General features: G+C 42.5%; 1 protein-coding gene across 1 annotated transcript in view; it reads left to right on the forward strand.

Moving 5' to 3' along the window:
* Positions 1 to 16,520, forward strand: part of VPS41 (vacuolar protein sorting 41) — a 40,038-nt gene extending 23,518 nt beyond the window's left edge. The window contains exons 7-19 of the mRNA XM_010269046.3: positions 8,369 to 8,471; positions 8,918 to 9,021; positions 9,102 to 9,195; positions 9,314 to 9,469; positions 9,587 to 9,649; positions 9,776 to 9,841; positions 10,073 to 10,273; positions 12,110 to 12,187; positions 12,262 to 12,381; positions 12,506 to 12,586; positions 12,684 to 12,769; positions 15,598 to 15,679; positions 15,794 to 16,520. Of these exons, the coding sequence (XP_010267348.1) occupies positions 8,369 to 8,471; positions 8,918 to 9,021; positions 9,102 to 9,195; positions 9,314 to 9,469; positions 9,587 to 9,649; positions 9,776 to 9,841; positions 10,073 to 10,273; positions 12,110 to 12,187; positions 12,262 to 12,381; positions 12,506 to 12,586; positions 12,684 to 12,769; positions 15,598 to 15,679; positions 15,794 to 16,240 (1,681 nt within the window). The 3' untranslated portion in view covers positions 16,241 to 16,520. The remainder of the gene's footprint in view (positions 1 to 8,368; positions 8,472 to 8,917; positions 9,022 to 9,101; positions 9,196 to 9,313; positions 9,470 to 9,586; positions 9,650 to 9,775; positions 9,842 to 10,072; positions 10,274 to 12,109; positions 12,188 to 12,261; positions 12,382 to 12,505; positions 12,587 to 12,683; positions 12,770 to 15,597; positions 15,680 to 15,793) is intronic.
* Positions 16,521 to 16,984: the final 464 nt, after the last annotated feature.

Genomic DNA, 16,984 nt, shown 5'->3' on the forward strand with positions numbered 1-16,984 from the left:
CATCCGAACTGTGGCCTACCAACAAAAGGTAGTTCGGTATTATAACGCGCGAGTAAAAAAGAGGAACTTCTGCGTCGGCGACCTGGTTCTCCGTAAGGTCATGGTGCCCGAACCCGGCGTAGGGAAACTTGGACCGAACTGGGAAGGTCCCTACAGAGTAAAGAAAGCACTCAGTGGGGGAGCATACGAGCTCGGAACCCTAGAAGGAAAACAAGTACCCCGAGCATGGAACGTTGTCAACTTAAGAAGGTACTACCTATAGGCCACCAAGTACCCCGAAGCCATTTCATGTCAGAAAACGAACTGAAGGACCGAAATGGTCAGTTCGGCAAAAAATATAGCTCGATGACAGGACAACCAGTACATGAACAAAAAGCCATTTCATTTCAGAATAGATGTGTACATTCAAAAAAAAAAAAGTGTACATTTCATTTCACAAGCCAGGGGCCACTTCATCATTATCAGAAGCCACTTCGACAACGCCCGAAGGACCTGCCTCCCCCTCGGAGTCCGGTTTGGCATCCGCAGCATTAGCCATCTCTTGAGTGATGCGTGAAGTGGATATGGCACTAGTATCGAGGTCGGGGTACGTATTCCGGATCATCCACCGACTTAGCTTGAAACCCCTCCTGTAGGAGTCTACCATCAGATCATCGAAATCCGGCGAAGCAATGTAATCGCTGACAGCCTTCTTCTTCGCGTCTTCGATGCCTTGAGAGAAGATCTGAGTCCTCTCCCTGATATCCTCCTGAAGATACTCGACCTGGTGTTCCAGGTCCAGCTTTATTTCCGCCATACGCTTCACCACCACTCCCATGGCCTCAGCATCCCTCTGAGACCTCGCCTGCCTAGACCGCGCAAGGCGAGCAGCAGCATCAGCAGCACGAGCATTCTCCTCGGCAGTCCGAGCAGCCTCCTCGGCAGCTCGCGCCTGCCTCGAGCATTTCTCCACCTGGTTCGCCAAGGTGTGAATGGAAGAGTTCACCTATCAAAGGAAAACGGGATCAAAGAAACGAATAAAAGAATAAAAGCCGAGCTCTAAAGAAGGGATCACTTACCACCATGGCATGAGTAACGACACGGCAGGCCACTTGGTGCAGAGGGAGCTCGGTCCACGCCGCAACTTCCTCGGGAAACATCGCCTCCTTACTCCGTTGAAGAGCATGAACGGGCGACCGCACGCTCCTGAAGTCCCCTGGGGCCTCCGAGCCCGACGGCCCAGCTCGCATATGGGCAGACTCGGAATAGGCGGGAGCCCCCGTGTGTGTGGTTTCGGCATAAGGAGCCCCCGCCGGCTCCTGCATAGGAGGAACCATCTCGGGCTCCTCTGCCGGATAATCCGGCACCTCGGGCTCTGCACCCCGGGATGGCTCGGCGCGAGCTCGCTTAGCCACCCGCTTTCTCCTCTTCATGCCCTCGAACAAGTGCCCACCTCGGGTCCCTCGAGAGTCCATCGTACCTGCGAAAAGGAGTTCGGCATCAGTAAGACACGTAAAAGAAGAGCAAGACAGGATCACTAGGGAAAGAACCTACCCGAACTCAGGCCCGCAGCAATAAGCTTGGCCTCCGTCAGATACCATTGACAATCCAGCCCAAGCCGCGCCCATTGCCGGAGGCCCTTCGCCGTCTCCTCATCAAGTGTGATGCCGGAATCAAGAGCGGCCATCCCCCAGCCGGTCTGAAACGGCCACCCCAGCGCACTTCGCACCCCGAAATAGTCCCGCTTCCACGCCGGGACCTTATTGGGGAGTCCGTGTAAGAGCTTGAAGCCCGGGCAAGGGGACAGGTAGTATGCCCGCCTACGCCCAGGAAGGGGACCCACTTGCTTTTTCAGCATTAAAATGGAAGAGAAAATCTCCAGATCCAGAGGAAAGTTCTCGTCGCAAAATAAAGAGATCGTTCCCACTAAGTTCCTAATAGAGTTCGGGTGAAGTTGGCCGACCGTCACACCGAAGTGGTTTAGGACCTCGACAAGAAGAGGGTGGAAGGGCAGTCTCAGCCCCGCGGCGAGCTGTTCCCGGAAAATCACGATCTCATCAGGACCGTGTTCCCAAGGGAAGCTGCCCGTAGGGATAAAGTAACCGTACTCACTGGGCAAGTCGTAGTAGTCTACGAGGTTTGAAGTTCCTCAGGCATCATAGTTGAAGGGCCGAACTGATCTACAACCCGGCCACGACGGGAGGTGGACGCCGACCTACCCGAAGCACCTCGGGCTGTAGGCCCGACCCCTTCCTCCGGACCTACATCGGGCTCACTTGAACTACCAGGGGATGCAAACTGGTTCGTAGAACCTACATCAGACCCGCTTGAACAGTCTGAACCCTCCAAACCCGACATCGGGAAACGGAACGGGATTCCAAAAGCACTCACCCCGGAAGAAGACTGAAGCAGACCACGAGAGCTCGAACAAGCAAGGAAACCTGGGACGCGAGCTGAAACTTAGGCGCGAGCTCAAGATGTACAACAGTAGCAAGGACGGGGGCCCCCCCGCGCACTATTTATATCCACAGCGGCTGGAAAGTGACGGCCCAGATCGAAGCCAATCCAACGGCCCACAGTCGCGCTAAGCCGCACGTCTTCCAAGACCAATCAGCGCACGTCTTTCCGAAACTGACGGAGCGTCGCGCACGTCTTGTCAGAGGACAGGTATCGGCACGCGTCTTCCCGAAACTGACGGGGTGTCGGCGCACGTCTCCTCGCAATAAAAGCGTCTGCAGCGCAACTCCCGAACAACTGCCGTCACGACTCCCAAACGCGCGCCCTTTTTTGAAAATCAAATTAGAGCAAGCGCGCTCGGCACGGACCAAAACCCTCCTGCTACCTTGCAAACTCCCCGCGCCAAGACAGGACCGTTGTCGCAGGGAGTGGGGGGCAATTGATGAAGGGAAATTTGGCCCGACCTCGCGATCGCCCGACACGTGGCAAAGGCAAGCAGCTCGGGACAGTAGAGCGCCCAAAGCGAACATCGGAAGCAAGTCCAAGCTCACTACCGAGCCCGAACTCCAGACCGCTGTACTTAGTCCGAGCTCCTTGTTAAGAGCGAGCTCCCTGTTAAGGGTCCGAGCTCCCTAAGTCCGAACTCCCTACTAAGAGCCCGAGCTCCCTAAAATCCGAGCTCCCTATTAAGAGCAAGCTCCCTACTGAGAGTCCGAGCTCCCTATTAAGAGCGAGCTCCCTACTGAGAACCCGAGCTCCCTGCAAGGAGCACGAACTATACTGGGCTCCAAGCCTCACAAAGCTGACCCGAGCTGGCCCATGGCAGCTTGGGACACTCCAAACCGAACTCAAGACACCTCGCTCGCCACTCCAACACTTCACTTCCGAAACACCAGGCCAACCAAACGTACCCGACACCAAAGACGTTCGTATCCAAGGGCGACGTTCCTGACTGATTTGGGATCTGACGCCTGATAGCCGCATTTCAAACGGCTTCCTGCTACCGCCACCTGCAACCGTCGTCACTAGCCGCAGAGACGGCTCCGACAAAAGGAACAATGGCGGTTCTGTCCGGCCAGAGGAAATGACATCCGAACTGGCAGGAGTTCAGAAGTAATCATGCCCGACCTGACGGAAGCCTGGAAGTGAGTGCGCGAGGTGGTTATAAAAGGCTTCTACCCCCCAGGAACGAGGGATGCTAACTTTCGCGCTATCTGGTTTATCTTGCCTTTGAAGGATTCTAACTTGAGCTTCGGAGCCCTTACGCCGGGTTCTCCCCGGAGCTTCTCTTCTCCTTCCGTTTCAGGTCCCTGTTACTCAGTTCAGAGGCAAGATCATCGACAGCTAAGACCGGCCAGATTGTGCACCATCACCTTCCCTTTCATATCAGTTCCATACATCCCTGGAGGAAGAGACATATAAACCTCCTCATGTAATTCACCATTCAGAAATGCATTCTTCACATCCAATTGATAAAGGGGTCAGTCAAAGTGAGCAGCTAAAGATAGAAGAACCTTCACAGATGTCATCTTGGCAACATGTGCAAAGGTCTCTAAATAATCAATCCCATATGTCTGTGTATAGCCTTTTGCAACCAGCCTGGCCTTGTACCTTTCAATGGTGCCATTAGCTCGGTATTTGATAGTAAAAACCCACTTGCAACCAACTGGATCATTCCCTTCAGGCAAATCCACCACTTCCCATGTGTCATTCTTGTGTAGGGCATCGATTTCAGATCTCGTAGCATCCCTCCATTCTGGAATCTTAAGAGTTTCTAACACAAACTTGGGAATAGGATGAGAAGCAACAGAAGAGAGATAGGCAAAGTATGAAGGTGAAAGCAAACTGTAAGAAAGGTGTTTGGAAATGTAGTGTGCAGTGCACTTCCGTTTTCCTTTCCTAACAGCAATGGGAATATCAAGGTTAGGGAAGGATGAATCCAAAGGTGCTGAAATAGTACCTATTGTCTCTTCTGTGACTGGAAGTGTATGAGGCTCATGTGTTGTAGGAGAAACAACCTGCACATTTCTGGATCTTTGCCTTTGATACACCTTTGGATTGAGGATAGGACGAGGAGGTAGAGTACTGGGACAAGGAGAATGGAACGAATGATCCACCCTTGATACATTTGAAGGAGAAGCAGACACATCAAGAGACTCAACAGGGACAGGAAGAGGAAGAGCAAACACCTGTGACATCCTCCCCTTGTGGACAATGTCCTTCTGGAGAGGAACCATAAAAGGGGGAAAGCTCATCAAAGGTGACATCCATTGAGACATACCGATTGCTAGACTTTGGGTCAAAACAACAATAACCCTTCTGTGTGGGAGAATAACCAAGGAAGATACACTTTTGAGCTTTGGGTTCAAATTTATGCTTTTGGACACTTGGAACATGTACATAACAGGTGCAACCAAAGACACAAATAGGAACAGGAAAAAGGTCCTTGCCCGGATGAAGAAGAGTGAAGAGAGACTTAAACCCCAAAACCCTGGATGGCATACGGTTTATAAGGTAGGTAGCAGTAAGAACAACATCACCCCAAAACCTGGTAGGAGCATGTGAGGCAAATAAGATACTTCTTGCAACTTCAACAATATGCCTGTTTTTCCTCTCAGTAACCCCATTCTGTTTTGGGGTCCTAGCACATGAGCTTTGATGAATAACCCTCATGTCAGAAAGATAGCAGGATAGGTTTTTCTCAAAGTATTCTTTTGCATTGTCAGATCTGAAGATTTTAATCCTGGTATCAAATTGGGTTAGAACAAATTCATGGAATTGTTTTACAAGTCTTGGAACTTCATCACGGGATTTCATCAGGAATATCCAAGTGAACCGAGAAAAGTCATCAATAAACAGGATAAAATATTTGTAGCCACCCATGGAGGGTAAGTGGTAAGGTCCCCACACATCAGAATGCACAATATTAAAAGGAACAGAAGATCTTTTATTGCTCAAAGGATAATTGTTTCTACAATGCTTTGACAATTCACAAGACTCACAATGAAGACTGGACAAACTAATTCCCTTAAACAGTTCAGGGAATAGATGACTCAAGGCAAAAAAAGACAGATGACCAAAACGACGATGACACAACATAATCCGACTAACAGACTCTGAAGAGACAGATCCGAGAGCAACATTCCCAAGATGATCAGTGCATTGTCCCGGAGTATCAAGCAGGTATATTCCGTTCGCCTCATGGCCACTCCCAATCACCTTTTGAGACTCCAGATCCTGAAAAACACAGTAGGAAGGAAAGAAGGTTACACAACAGTTTAGTGACTTGGTTAAACTACTCACAGACAACAGATTTGTATTTAGTTTAGGTACATGGAGGGCAGAAGGTAGGAACAAGGAATCCGTAGCCTTGATGGTTCCCTTACCAGAGATAGGGGCAAGTGAACCATCAGCTAAAGTGATTTTATCATGTCCAGGAAGTAAGTCATATGAAACAAACAAGGTAGACATATTGGTCATATGGTCAGAAGCACCTGAGTCAATAATCCAAGGGATCTTGAGATTACCTGAAGTGGTAGCATGATTGGCAGAAGCCCTTATACCCGAATGAGCAAATGCTGAAGCAGTAGAATTTCCTGAAGGGTTGGAAGGAGAGGTTACATCACTCAGCTGACTGATCATCTTCCCAAACTTTTCATATTCTGCTCTCATAGCTGCCAATTGTGTAGAAGCAGACATCTCATCACTATCTGGCCCGGCAACTACATTTGCACTTCCTGATCTTTTACTATCATGTTTTTTCTGAAACCGAATGGGAACAAGATTAGGATGTAATTTCCAGCACTTGTCTTTGGTGTGCTTCGGCTTCTTGCAATACTCACATATAACTTCTTTCTTTCCTGTGCCACCAGAAGTTCCAGCATTCCCTTTAGGTTTAATCCCCATATTGGCAAAGTGATCATTAATATCAGCCCCTTGAACCTGGACAGCCCTTCTGCTCTCTTCACTACTCACCAATGCATAAGCTTGTGACAAAGAGGCACACTCCTTTGAAAGAATATTCTGTTTTGTGATATCATATTCTGGGTTTAGTCTAGTTAAGAACTCAAAAACCCTGTTCCTTTCAACCAATTTTCTGTAGGTCTCTGCATCATTGGTGGTGTCCCAAGTTACAACTTCTATTAGGTCAATCTCTTGCCATAGGGACTTCAGGGTTGAGAAATATACAGCAAGAGGTTTCTCCCCTTGCCTTAAATTCTTTACATCACTTCTCAATTTATATGCCCGGGCCACATTGAGTTTTTGGGAATAGGTTTCTACAACACTGTCCCAAATTTCTTTTGCTGAATTCATCCATAGGTAGTGTTGACTGATTTGTGGCTGCATTGAGTTCACAAGCCACCCAATGACGGTGTAATTTTCTTGCATCCACTTCTCGTAGGATGGATCGTCTTCTAGGGGAGCCTTCTTACTCCTAGAAATGAACCCCCACTTTCCTCTACTACATACATGAATCTTTACTGATTGTGACCATGCCAGATAATTAGTTCCGTCTAGTTTAACTGTGGTCACAGTCAATAAGGAATCACTTGGAGTCCCCTGAACCAGTCCATATTCAGCACCACTTTTGTTTTCAAACTCTGAGGAGTACATCATGTAAACACTCCAAATATGATTTCAGATGACTTCTACAAGTATACTGAATGAGAACAAGCAATAACAAAGTTCAGCCGACCACAAGAAGGCAACACACTGAGTTCAGCCTTCAAGAAGTAAACAGAAACTTCTAGGCACTCAGCCGAAGTACCTTTTCAAATCTGGACTTCAAGGTAAATACCACTTGGTATTGCTGAAATAGCCCTTTTTACAAACACAGTGTGGGCAATAGAGACAACCCCACTGTCAAAAAAGAAAAAGGCCTCAAGAACAGTTCGTACAGCCCCCCAAAAACAGCCAAGTATAAGTAACAATCCACAGCCTTGTTACAAGGATGTTTCGGCAGTTTTGACAGTCCAAGGATTGAAAAAAAACAGCCCAGAAATTTCTGGGTTAAACCAGATTCAATGGCAGCCGAAGGTAGTACAGAACAACCAGAGTTTTCAGACACTTCAACAGTCCAAACACAGCCGAGAGTAATACAGAACAACCAGAGATTTTCGGACACTTCAACAGTCTAAACACAGTCGAAAGCAATACAAAACAACCAGAAAACTGAGCACAACTTACAGTTCGAGCTTCAAAACAGAACCGAGCTGTTCCCCTTCCCTTTTTTTTTTCTTTGATTCTTCCTGGCCACCGAACCACTTCTCCAAGAGATTCTAGCCTTGGGCACTTCCAATGACCTCCAAGAATCAGGCAATACGAGCCTAAGCTTCCAGCCCTAGAATATTGAAGTCCGGGTATGCTTTGATATCATGAAGAAAACTGAAGAGAGGAGAGCTGAGAGTTCGGCAATGAGGGTCTGAGAATGAGAGTTTCGAACCTACTCTCTCTCAGCTCCCTAACACTATTTTATTAAGATATATTTGAATAATTACAAGGAGGCCCTTAGTTGGGCAAGAATTTACAAAGAACTTAATATAGACAAGATGGGCCCAGAATAAGGCCCATTACAGAAAAACATAAATAACAAGAAGGAATAAACAACCTATGGGCCATTCGGCCCATCTTCTCTACAGGGGCAAATTTTGGGAATGCACTTGAAATCCAGAAATATAACAGTCATTAGTATGTCTCTTGCTGGTTTATAGTTGCTGCGTCTTTGTAGGTTCCATCGTGTCACCTCCTTTCTGTAATCTTTTTTCTGTTAATAAATTTTTTATTATTATTCTTCAAAAAAAATGATAGGTATGTCCTCACAGGGTTCTCTATTTGGGTGTTTGCCTGTTTGGTTCTTGCTCTTTTATATCTGGAACCATTTTCTCAAAAATGCAGAGGATGATTGACTTGGGAATCTAATGTTTATCTTTAGGGATGCTGAAGACCACATTGCTTGGCTTCTTCAACATGGATGGCATGAAAAAGCATTGGCTGCAGTTGAAGCAGGACAGGGGCGGACAGAGCTTCTTGATGAGGTGTCTTGAATTCATTGGTTTCGTTTAGTTCTTCTATATTCATTACCTCTAAAATTCTCCATACGTCATTGATAAAAAGAAATTGTCTTGTGCTTCTCTTCTGCACTTTACTTTAGTAAAAATTTATAAAATGATGCTTGAGTGGCATTTAGCTTTAATTCTTCAAGTGGTGATTTGGCACATCCCTTTTTGATAAACATGTGCCTCCTTAATGAATGGACAAAAAATGGTGGCACTGGCTCTTGGCAATATAGATACATGATGAGAGAAATTCTTCAGATGGCAAGGGAGTTAAGAACGACATTTATTTGGACCTAAAGATCAACTAACAGCTTATCTGACAATAAATTCTATGGATACTACCATTGTTTATTATTGCACAGGATTAATTTAGTTGAAATTTTAGTAATTTTATATTCTTTTGTTTTTATACCTTTTATCTTCAGGTGGGATCAAGATATCTAGATCATTTGATTTTGGAAAGGAAATATGCTGAAGCTGCAATGTTGTGTCCAAAGTTGTTACGTGGATCTGCTTCTTCATGGGAGAGGTATAAAAAGGGAAAGACGAGAAAATAACTCTTATGATTTTCTGTCTATTTCTTGTAAGTAACTAGATTCTTTCTCATAGGTGGATTTTCCACTTTGCTCAACTTCGCCAGCTTCCTGTGTTGGTTCCATACATCCCAACAGAAAACCCAAGATTGCGTGATACTGCTTATGAGGTCTGTAAACTGCTTATGAGCTTTATAATTAAATTTAAGTTTCATTGGGTTTGGTTTGCACACAGATGTCTTGATTTATGGAAAACCTAACCCTGCAAGTATTTTTTGTTATGCATAGGTGGCACTTGTAGCCCTGGCAACGAATCCATCTTTTCACAAGGACCTCTTGGCAACTGTTAAATCCTGGCCACCAGTAATATATTCTGCATTGCCTGTGATATCAGCAATAGAACCTCAGCTTAATACTTCATCTATGACTGAGACTCTCAAAGAGGTAAGGTGTCATCAATTATAATTCTCTAAATTTTGCATATAGTTATTACAAATTACCCTTATTTTTTCAAAATAAGTGTTTAATTTCTATCCCTCATTATGTTCCTTCTGTTGTCAGGCATTGGCGGAGTTATATGTAATCAATGAACAATATGAGAAATCTCTTGCATTATATGCCGATGTAAGTGCTCTAAATGCACATGCAAACATAAATACACCCATGCGCTGGGTAACTAAAAAATGCACTGTAAAGTTGTGGCATACTTGTATTTTGATTTGCTTATGTCTTTTGTTTTCACTTTTTCAGCTTATGAAGCCTGATATATTTGACTTCATCGACAAACATAATTTGCATGATGCCATTTCTGACAAGGTATAGTAATGTCAATTCTTGCAAAGTTGCTCAACATTTTAGTAGTTTTTAAAGAAAACAAAAACTTATAGATATTTTCCTTTAAAGAACTGACATCTTGTCTTGGTTTGAGCTTTATTGTATACAGTAACATGCATTTGTTATATCTTGTAGGCCACATTCATATTTCCAATTTTGATCACATAAACTACATATCTGTTTAAAACTATCTTATTCTTGTTATTTTTGTAGGTTGTCCAACTAATGTTAGTGGATTGCAGACGTGCAGTCTCTTTACTGATCCAACATAGGGGTTTGATTACTCCATCTGAAGTGATTTCACAACTTTTAGATACCAGTAATAAGTGTGATTCCAGATACTTCTTACACTTGTATCTTCATTCACTGTTCGAAGTTAATCCACATGCTGGAAAGGACTTCCATGATATGCAGGTATGTGCAAAGATGGGATCTTGGCCATTTTCACTGTAACCATGTAGTCTCATTCAGATTTCTATTGTTCTACTTTTTCATTTATGTTCAGTTCTAGCTATTTCATGAAAATTCCAGACAGTTCTGATAACATGAGGCAGTTTGAAAAGTAGATACAATTTAATGAAGCCATGCTCAGTTTCCCAATATTTTGATGAAAGTTTTTGAACTTCCTGATCTCAGTTAAATCTTAAACTGGAATGGAGTTGATGTTGGAAACTTGGAATCAAAGTATAGAGCATTGTTTCAGTTACATATAATATTTTTGTTTTGGTAGCTAGGCCCTAACTTTTCTTGATGCCCAAAATTCTAGTCATAGGAGGTGCTCCTTAGTGTTACATGCATTCATCAACAATTTCCATTTTGGGGCTTGACATGATTAAGACATTTTCAAACAGGAAGGGATAATGGTTTCACTTTGGCAGCTAGGGCTTATTTTTCTTGATTATGTGACATTTTCAGTAGAAGGTTCCAGTAGGAGTGGTATAATATCATGTGTTAACCAAGGATTATTTAAACAAGTCTTTGTACTATTCAAGTAAGATTGTACCAACATAATTTGCCCATACTCTTGTTACTTCTATACCAGTGTGATTTGGACCTCCCTACTTGGGAAAGACATTGAAAAAAAATTTGTGCCTGCTCCTTAGGCAACCAAGGACTAGTTAGTATTGGTAAACCAATCGAGAAAATTTCAAGAAACAAAAAGACGAATTACCTGGATTCATTGGATCAAAACCATGGAGAGCTTTTCATCCTACACAGCATATGATATTGTTAGAAACTGGAAGGACGTTGTAGTGACCTCAATGAGGAAGACTTTGATATGTAATGGACAACACCAGAGAGAGGGTTTATAAAGCTTAACTTTGTGCATTTTCAGAGATGAGGAAGGCAACATTATAGGCACATATTCAGCACCGATTGGTAGAGGTGATTCTCTAGGGACTGAAGTAATGGTGGTCTTGGAAGGAGTACAAAGGGCAAGGTTGATGAACTTGAACAGGTTAATTATTGAAGGTGACTTGAGAATGGTGATTGGATGGTTGCAAAAGGATGGTGCGGCTCTTTGGGCCTACAGAAATGAAACCAAGAAATTCAGATGGCTAACAAGAAATTGGAAGTTGTTACTGATAAAAAAAAAATATGGAAGTGAGAATCCAATGGGTTCAAAGAGATGCAAATAGCATGATTGGTTCACTTGCAAAGCAAAGGGTGGGGAGAGAGCAATCCTTTTGAGCAACTTTGTAACTTTGTTTGGATAAATGGCTAGAGTGGGAGATAAAATTATTTAATTCATAAATTGGTTGGTTATTGATCCAAAAAAAAAAACAGAAAAGAAAGTCAAGCACTAAAGCAGTTTGCATGTAGTCTTAGTAAGTTTGTAAGAGAGGTAAAGAGATTCCTGATCAAGCCACTGTTGAAGCTGAGCAATTGAGCAAAGTTTTGTTTGGTAGCTAGAGACAAGGGTCTAATTGTTGTAGGGTTTTTGTCAGTTGTTAGGGGTTTGATGTTTTGATGTAGGGTTGGTTGGTAGTCTGTCTTTTGAGATGGAGGGTTGATTTTTCATTTTGGTTTTGATTGTATGCCCAATTGTTGTGGCTTGCTTGGATTTTATCAATTTTCTTTTGGTTTGTGCAGTTTGTTTGTTGGGTTGTGGTAGGGTGAAGGTTTCTTTCTTCTCTTGGGTAACCTCTGGTTACCTTTCCTGTAATTTCTTTTTTCTTTTAATAAATTTTGTTTTACTACTTGCCTGCTTTGTTACTGACTGTACTACTGTCCATCTTGCATTGACAGGTGGAGCTCTATGCAGAGTATGATCCAAAGATGCTGCTTCCTTTTCTTCGTAGTAGTCAGCACTATACACTAGAGAAGGTTTGCATTATGACCATGTGGTTCCTTTTTGACCTTTTAACTTCATTGAATAATGTCTTGATGTTTGACTGCAGGCATATGATATCTGTGTCAAAAGAGATCTTCTGAGAGAACAGGTTTTTATCCTTGGAAGGATGGGGAATTCAAAACAAGCCCTTGCCATTATCATTAACAAGTTAGAGGACATAGAAGAGGTATTTTTTTTTGCTTTAATTTTGAAAGAGTTTCTTCTTCTTGAAGTCTTTTTTCACTGTTTTCTTACTTATCTTATGTTCTGAATTATGGGATTGATGAATAAAGTATTGTGAATGTTTACAGGCAATAGAGTTTGTGTCAATGCAGCATGATGATGAACTTTGGGAAGAACTAATTAAACAGTGTTTTAATAAGCCTGAGATGGTAAATTATAGTTCAATTACATATTAAATCATGAAAATGGGCATTTTCACAATTAAACTTGGAAATCTATTAATACATGCTTCCGAAAAATTGGCAGGTGGGTGTTTTGTTGGAGCACACTGTTGGTAATCTTGACCCACTTTATATTGTAAATATGGTGCCTAATGGTTTAAGGATACCCAGGTCTGTATTATCGCCACTTACCTGCTTGTACTATGATTTGTACATTCCATCTGGTTACTTGTATATCATGTTTGTGTATTTATAGTGGAAATATTGGTTGTACAGTCAATAACATATTTTTTTATCAGTAAACATGTATTTTATTTAAATTTCAGATTGGAAATAGTTTATACAACTTGGTGATGCGAATGATGATCCCATTTAAACACTCTTTTCCATCCCTCATTACAGTGCAACCCAAAATAATTGCTGTCTCATTGCCCCTTGTTTTTCTAGATAGTCAGCTAACCCATTTGCACTCCTTTGGACCCATTTAAATTTAGCCTCAACCTCCTTTGCAATTTTTTTCCACTTCCCTAGTCACTTGTTTAAACGTCCACGGGGTATGGCTGCTGTTTGCAGCCCAGGAAATGACCACTTTTGAATCCCCTTCCACCTCAATATGCCTGTATCTCATCTGTTTAGCTAGCTTCAAACCTTGTAGTAATGCCAAAAGTTCAGCCTTCAGTGAATTCCCCATGCCAATCGGTTCTAAGAACATAACCAGTATCCTCCTTTCAGAATTTCTGATTACTCCTCCTATACTTGATAGTCCCGGATTTCCAAGGGAGCTCCCATCAAAATTCAGTTTTATTTTATTGCCTTCTGGTGGTTTCCACTCCAGCCTTTGTCCCTCACTCTCGAGGACTGTGCTACTTCAGTCCAGGTTCTTAAAATGTCTGTGACTGAGAAGACTTGAAAGCTGTCCAAGGTGAGCTACTTTCACCTTGATGCTGTCAATCACTTCCTCTACGGTTCTTCTTTTTTCCAAGAAAATCCTGTTATTCCTTTCTTCCCACACCACCTAGCATTTGGCTGCCTTTGTTGCTTTCCACATTACCATCCCTCTTTTATTTCGTTGTCTTAAGAAGTCACGATTGAAAAGACCTACCACATCTTGAGGGGGAATCCACCTGCAGCCAAAGAGAATACAAAAGAATTCCCAAATTCAAAGCACAAAAAAACAGGATATCATTAAATGAGATAGGGTCTCACCACTTTCCTTACACAAAGAGCACACATGAGGAGAAAGGCAAGTGTCTCTGTAGCATATCACAAGTGTGTACCTTGCACCAGATTTCTTTCACATGGAAATCCCTAACTAGGGGGTTAGGGGATGTAAATATTCTGAAGAAAGAAGAGCAAGAATAGATCATCTGAAGAGCCTACCCAAATTCTAGAGTCTTCCAGCGATTGGTCCAAGTGGATTTGCCCTAGTAGGTCCAGCAATCGGATTCATTAAAAGTTTAATGGATCTTGAATAACCAAGATCATGCCCATGGTGATGCACAAAATCCTAATTATAAATCAATATAATTGCATGCTTCTTATGCAGATTTGATCCCTTGAAGCAAATTCTCGATATACTTTGATTCTAACTGTAGCCTTTTAAGTGTTTGGCCTCCAAGATTGGTCCACACAAAGCAGCAGCAGACAAACTTCCCAATTCTCTATGTAGATCATGACCCAAGAGAAGAAGAAAGGGAGAAAGAGGACTGGGCAGCTCCAAGATTGTGCTAGCAATCCTTTGGTGGATAAGGTTTAGCATATAGAGTGTATTCTTGAACCCTAGGACCGCTCCCTTCCATATCTTACATAGATTGTGCTCTTTTTCTCATTAGGAGAGGATTTATCCAATAGATTCTTCTAATTACAATCAGGTCCTTAATTATTACAATTAGGTCCCTCCACTAAAACTCCTCTTAATAAGCACACCCTCCATACTTTTTCTTGCTGAATTGAATTAAAACTCTTTAATTCTCCATTGAATGTTAATACAACCATTATTCACAAGGGTTCCACAAACCATGAGTGACACCTAGCAGTATGTCATGGCTTTCCTAATAGCTCGAATTTGACAATTTGAACCTTTCCATCTCCAGATACCATATAGTCAAATCCTTCTATCATAACAATGTCTGGAGAAAGCAAAGGGTCATGGTGAATATGTCAAACCCTATTGGCTTAGCCATATGTCCCACTGAGGTGATGATGACTTACATGTTGACAATTGGAACTCTCCATATACCATACTGCCTTGGCCAAGGACTTCCTAAGTCTCATAAACTTCAGCTGCAAAGGACATTGTCTCTCTCCCCCTCTCTCTCATGGAGAGTGATAGATTTCATGTTGTGCATTCACATACCTCCATGCATAAGACACTATAGCCAACATATGCATGCTTAAATCCCTTGGTTAGGGCATAAGTATTTGCAACAGCACTTTGCAAATCACTAGATCAATCACAACAAGCAGATATGCTGCTCAAAAAAAAAAAAAATCACAAGCAAACAGCAGAAAACCTGCACCAAACACCAACGGCAACAAAAAGCACATTTCCAGTTGCCTCTCTGACTCCTATCCCTTTAGTACTTTCAGAGGTGCCCCTAGATGTTTTGGGTGCCACCAACTTTAACTTGGGATCATCAGGTCATTCTTTTTTCTGTCCCTTCCTCGAGCAACACCCAACACCAACTCCGAATGATCACCAATGTCCCGTTCCTTGCTAGAAAGAATTTCTGAACTGGCGCTCATGTGGTTGCCTGTCTCAACAAATCTACCGTCGTTTACACCCTCGGGGCCCTTCCTAGAACAAATCTCATTATCTTCTAGGTGTTTGAAAATGGCTTTTGATACTGATTTCGCAAGAAGAGACCTAATAACTTTGCCACTTGGACTTCTTAATGCATACTTTCTCAATAAGAAAGGCTTTTTGAATCTTGTATGGTAGTTTTTCGTTGTCTTCTTCACTTGTTGCATTTTTAGTCAACTCCCATTTTCTTTTGTAGGCTTCGAGATCGCTTAGTCAAAATCATCACAGATTACAGAACAGAAACTTCTCTTAGACATGGATGCAACGATATCCTTAAGGTACTCCTGTAGTATTGGTTAGCATAGAAATATAAGAGAATAAAACTTATTAAGGAGCTATTCTTGTTGGAAATTAACCTTGTACTGAGTTTTTTTGATGTTTCAAACTGACAGGCAGACTGTGTTAACCTCTTGGTCAAGTTTTATAAGGAAGCGCGGCATGGAGTTTATTTGGGTAGTGGAGAAGAGGAAGGACGGACAAGCAGGAATAAAAGTAGAGCTACTGAAGTAGCTGAGAAAACATCAAGCATGAAATCTGTTGAGTTGAAATCGAAAACAAGGGGTGGTGGAAGGTGTTGCATGTGCTTTGATCCCTTCTCTATCCAGAATGTCTCAGTTATAGTATTCTTTTGCTGTCATGCATATCACCTCTCATGTCTCATGGACTCCACAAATTCTGCTAGTCATAAGAGTGGGTCCCGAGCCACTCCCAAGGAACCTGCATCGAATTATGAATATAATTATGATTATGACGACGACAGCGATGATGACAGCGACGAAACTAACCAGTCTGGTGCATATCGGATGCGTTGTATTTTATGTACTACAGCTGCAGGGTGAATGTGTCGTGTGTTTATGCGTGTGGGTGTGAATAGGGTGTTGGTATATTTGTGTGTTTTTCTGTGTTCAATATTTCAGTAAGTTATTCTTTATTTGCATTTAATTTTGTTTATAAATTGTAAGCCTTGAAGCATTTCTATGCATTATTTGTCTCAGTTTTTAAAAGGCTTTGGGAACAGGGGTTTTGAGTGTTTAGGATTTTAGGGCCCCCATATTTGGGGACACCAAGGGAGACTTGTACAAACAAAATGTGTATAAATCCCTCTTGTTTCCTCATTAATTGCTTCCTGTTTGAGTTTCGAGATGCATCAGAGGAAGGCCTAAAAAAGGGCAATTCGTCTCTGTTAGTTGGGTGATACGAATTTGTGTTTCTGACTCGCTTGTCGTGTCCTCTTAGCTAGACCTGGCAATCGGGTTGGGTGGGTCGGGTTCGGGTTGGGTCAAGGTATTTCGGGTTGATTTCGGGTTGGGTTGTCAAATGTTAGACCCTAACCCTAAATGTTCGGGTTAGGGTTGACTCATGGGTCAATTTGGATCATTCTAAAAAATAATTGAAATTTAAAAAATAAAGAAAAAATACATGAAAACTGTCAAAATTTAAAGAATTAACCTTATAATTTCAAATATAAAATAAAAGCTTGAACATTTAACCATTTAAAGAGTAAACAATAAAAAGTAAAGATTAAATAGAAAAAATTAAAGAGTGGAAACTTTTAACAATGCATAAATAATCCTAATTAGACT

The sequence above is a fragment of the Nelumbo nucifera genome, chromosome 6 (assembly GCF_055504915.1).
Source record: "Nelumbo nucifera cultivar China Antique chromosome 6, China Antique-T2T, whole genome shotgun sequence".
In the NCBI taxonomy this organism is placed as follows: domain Eukaryota; kingdom Viridiplantae; phylum Streptophyta; class Magnoliopsida; order Proteales; family Nelumbonaceae; genus Nelumbo; species Nelumbo nucifera.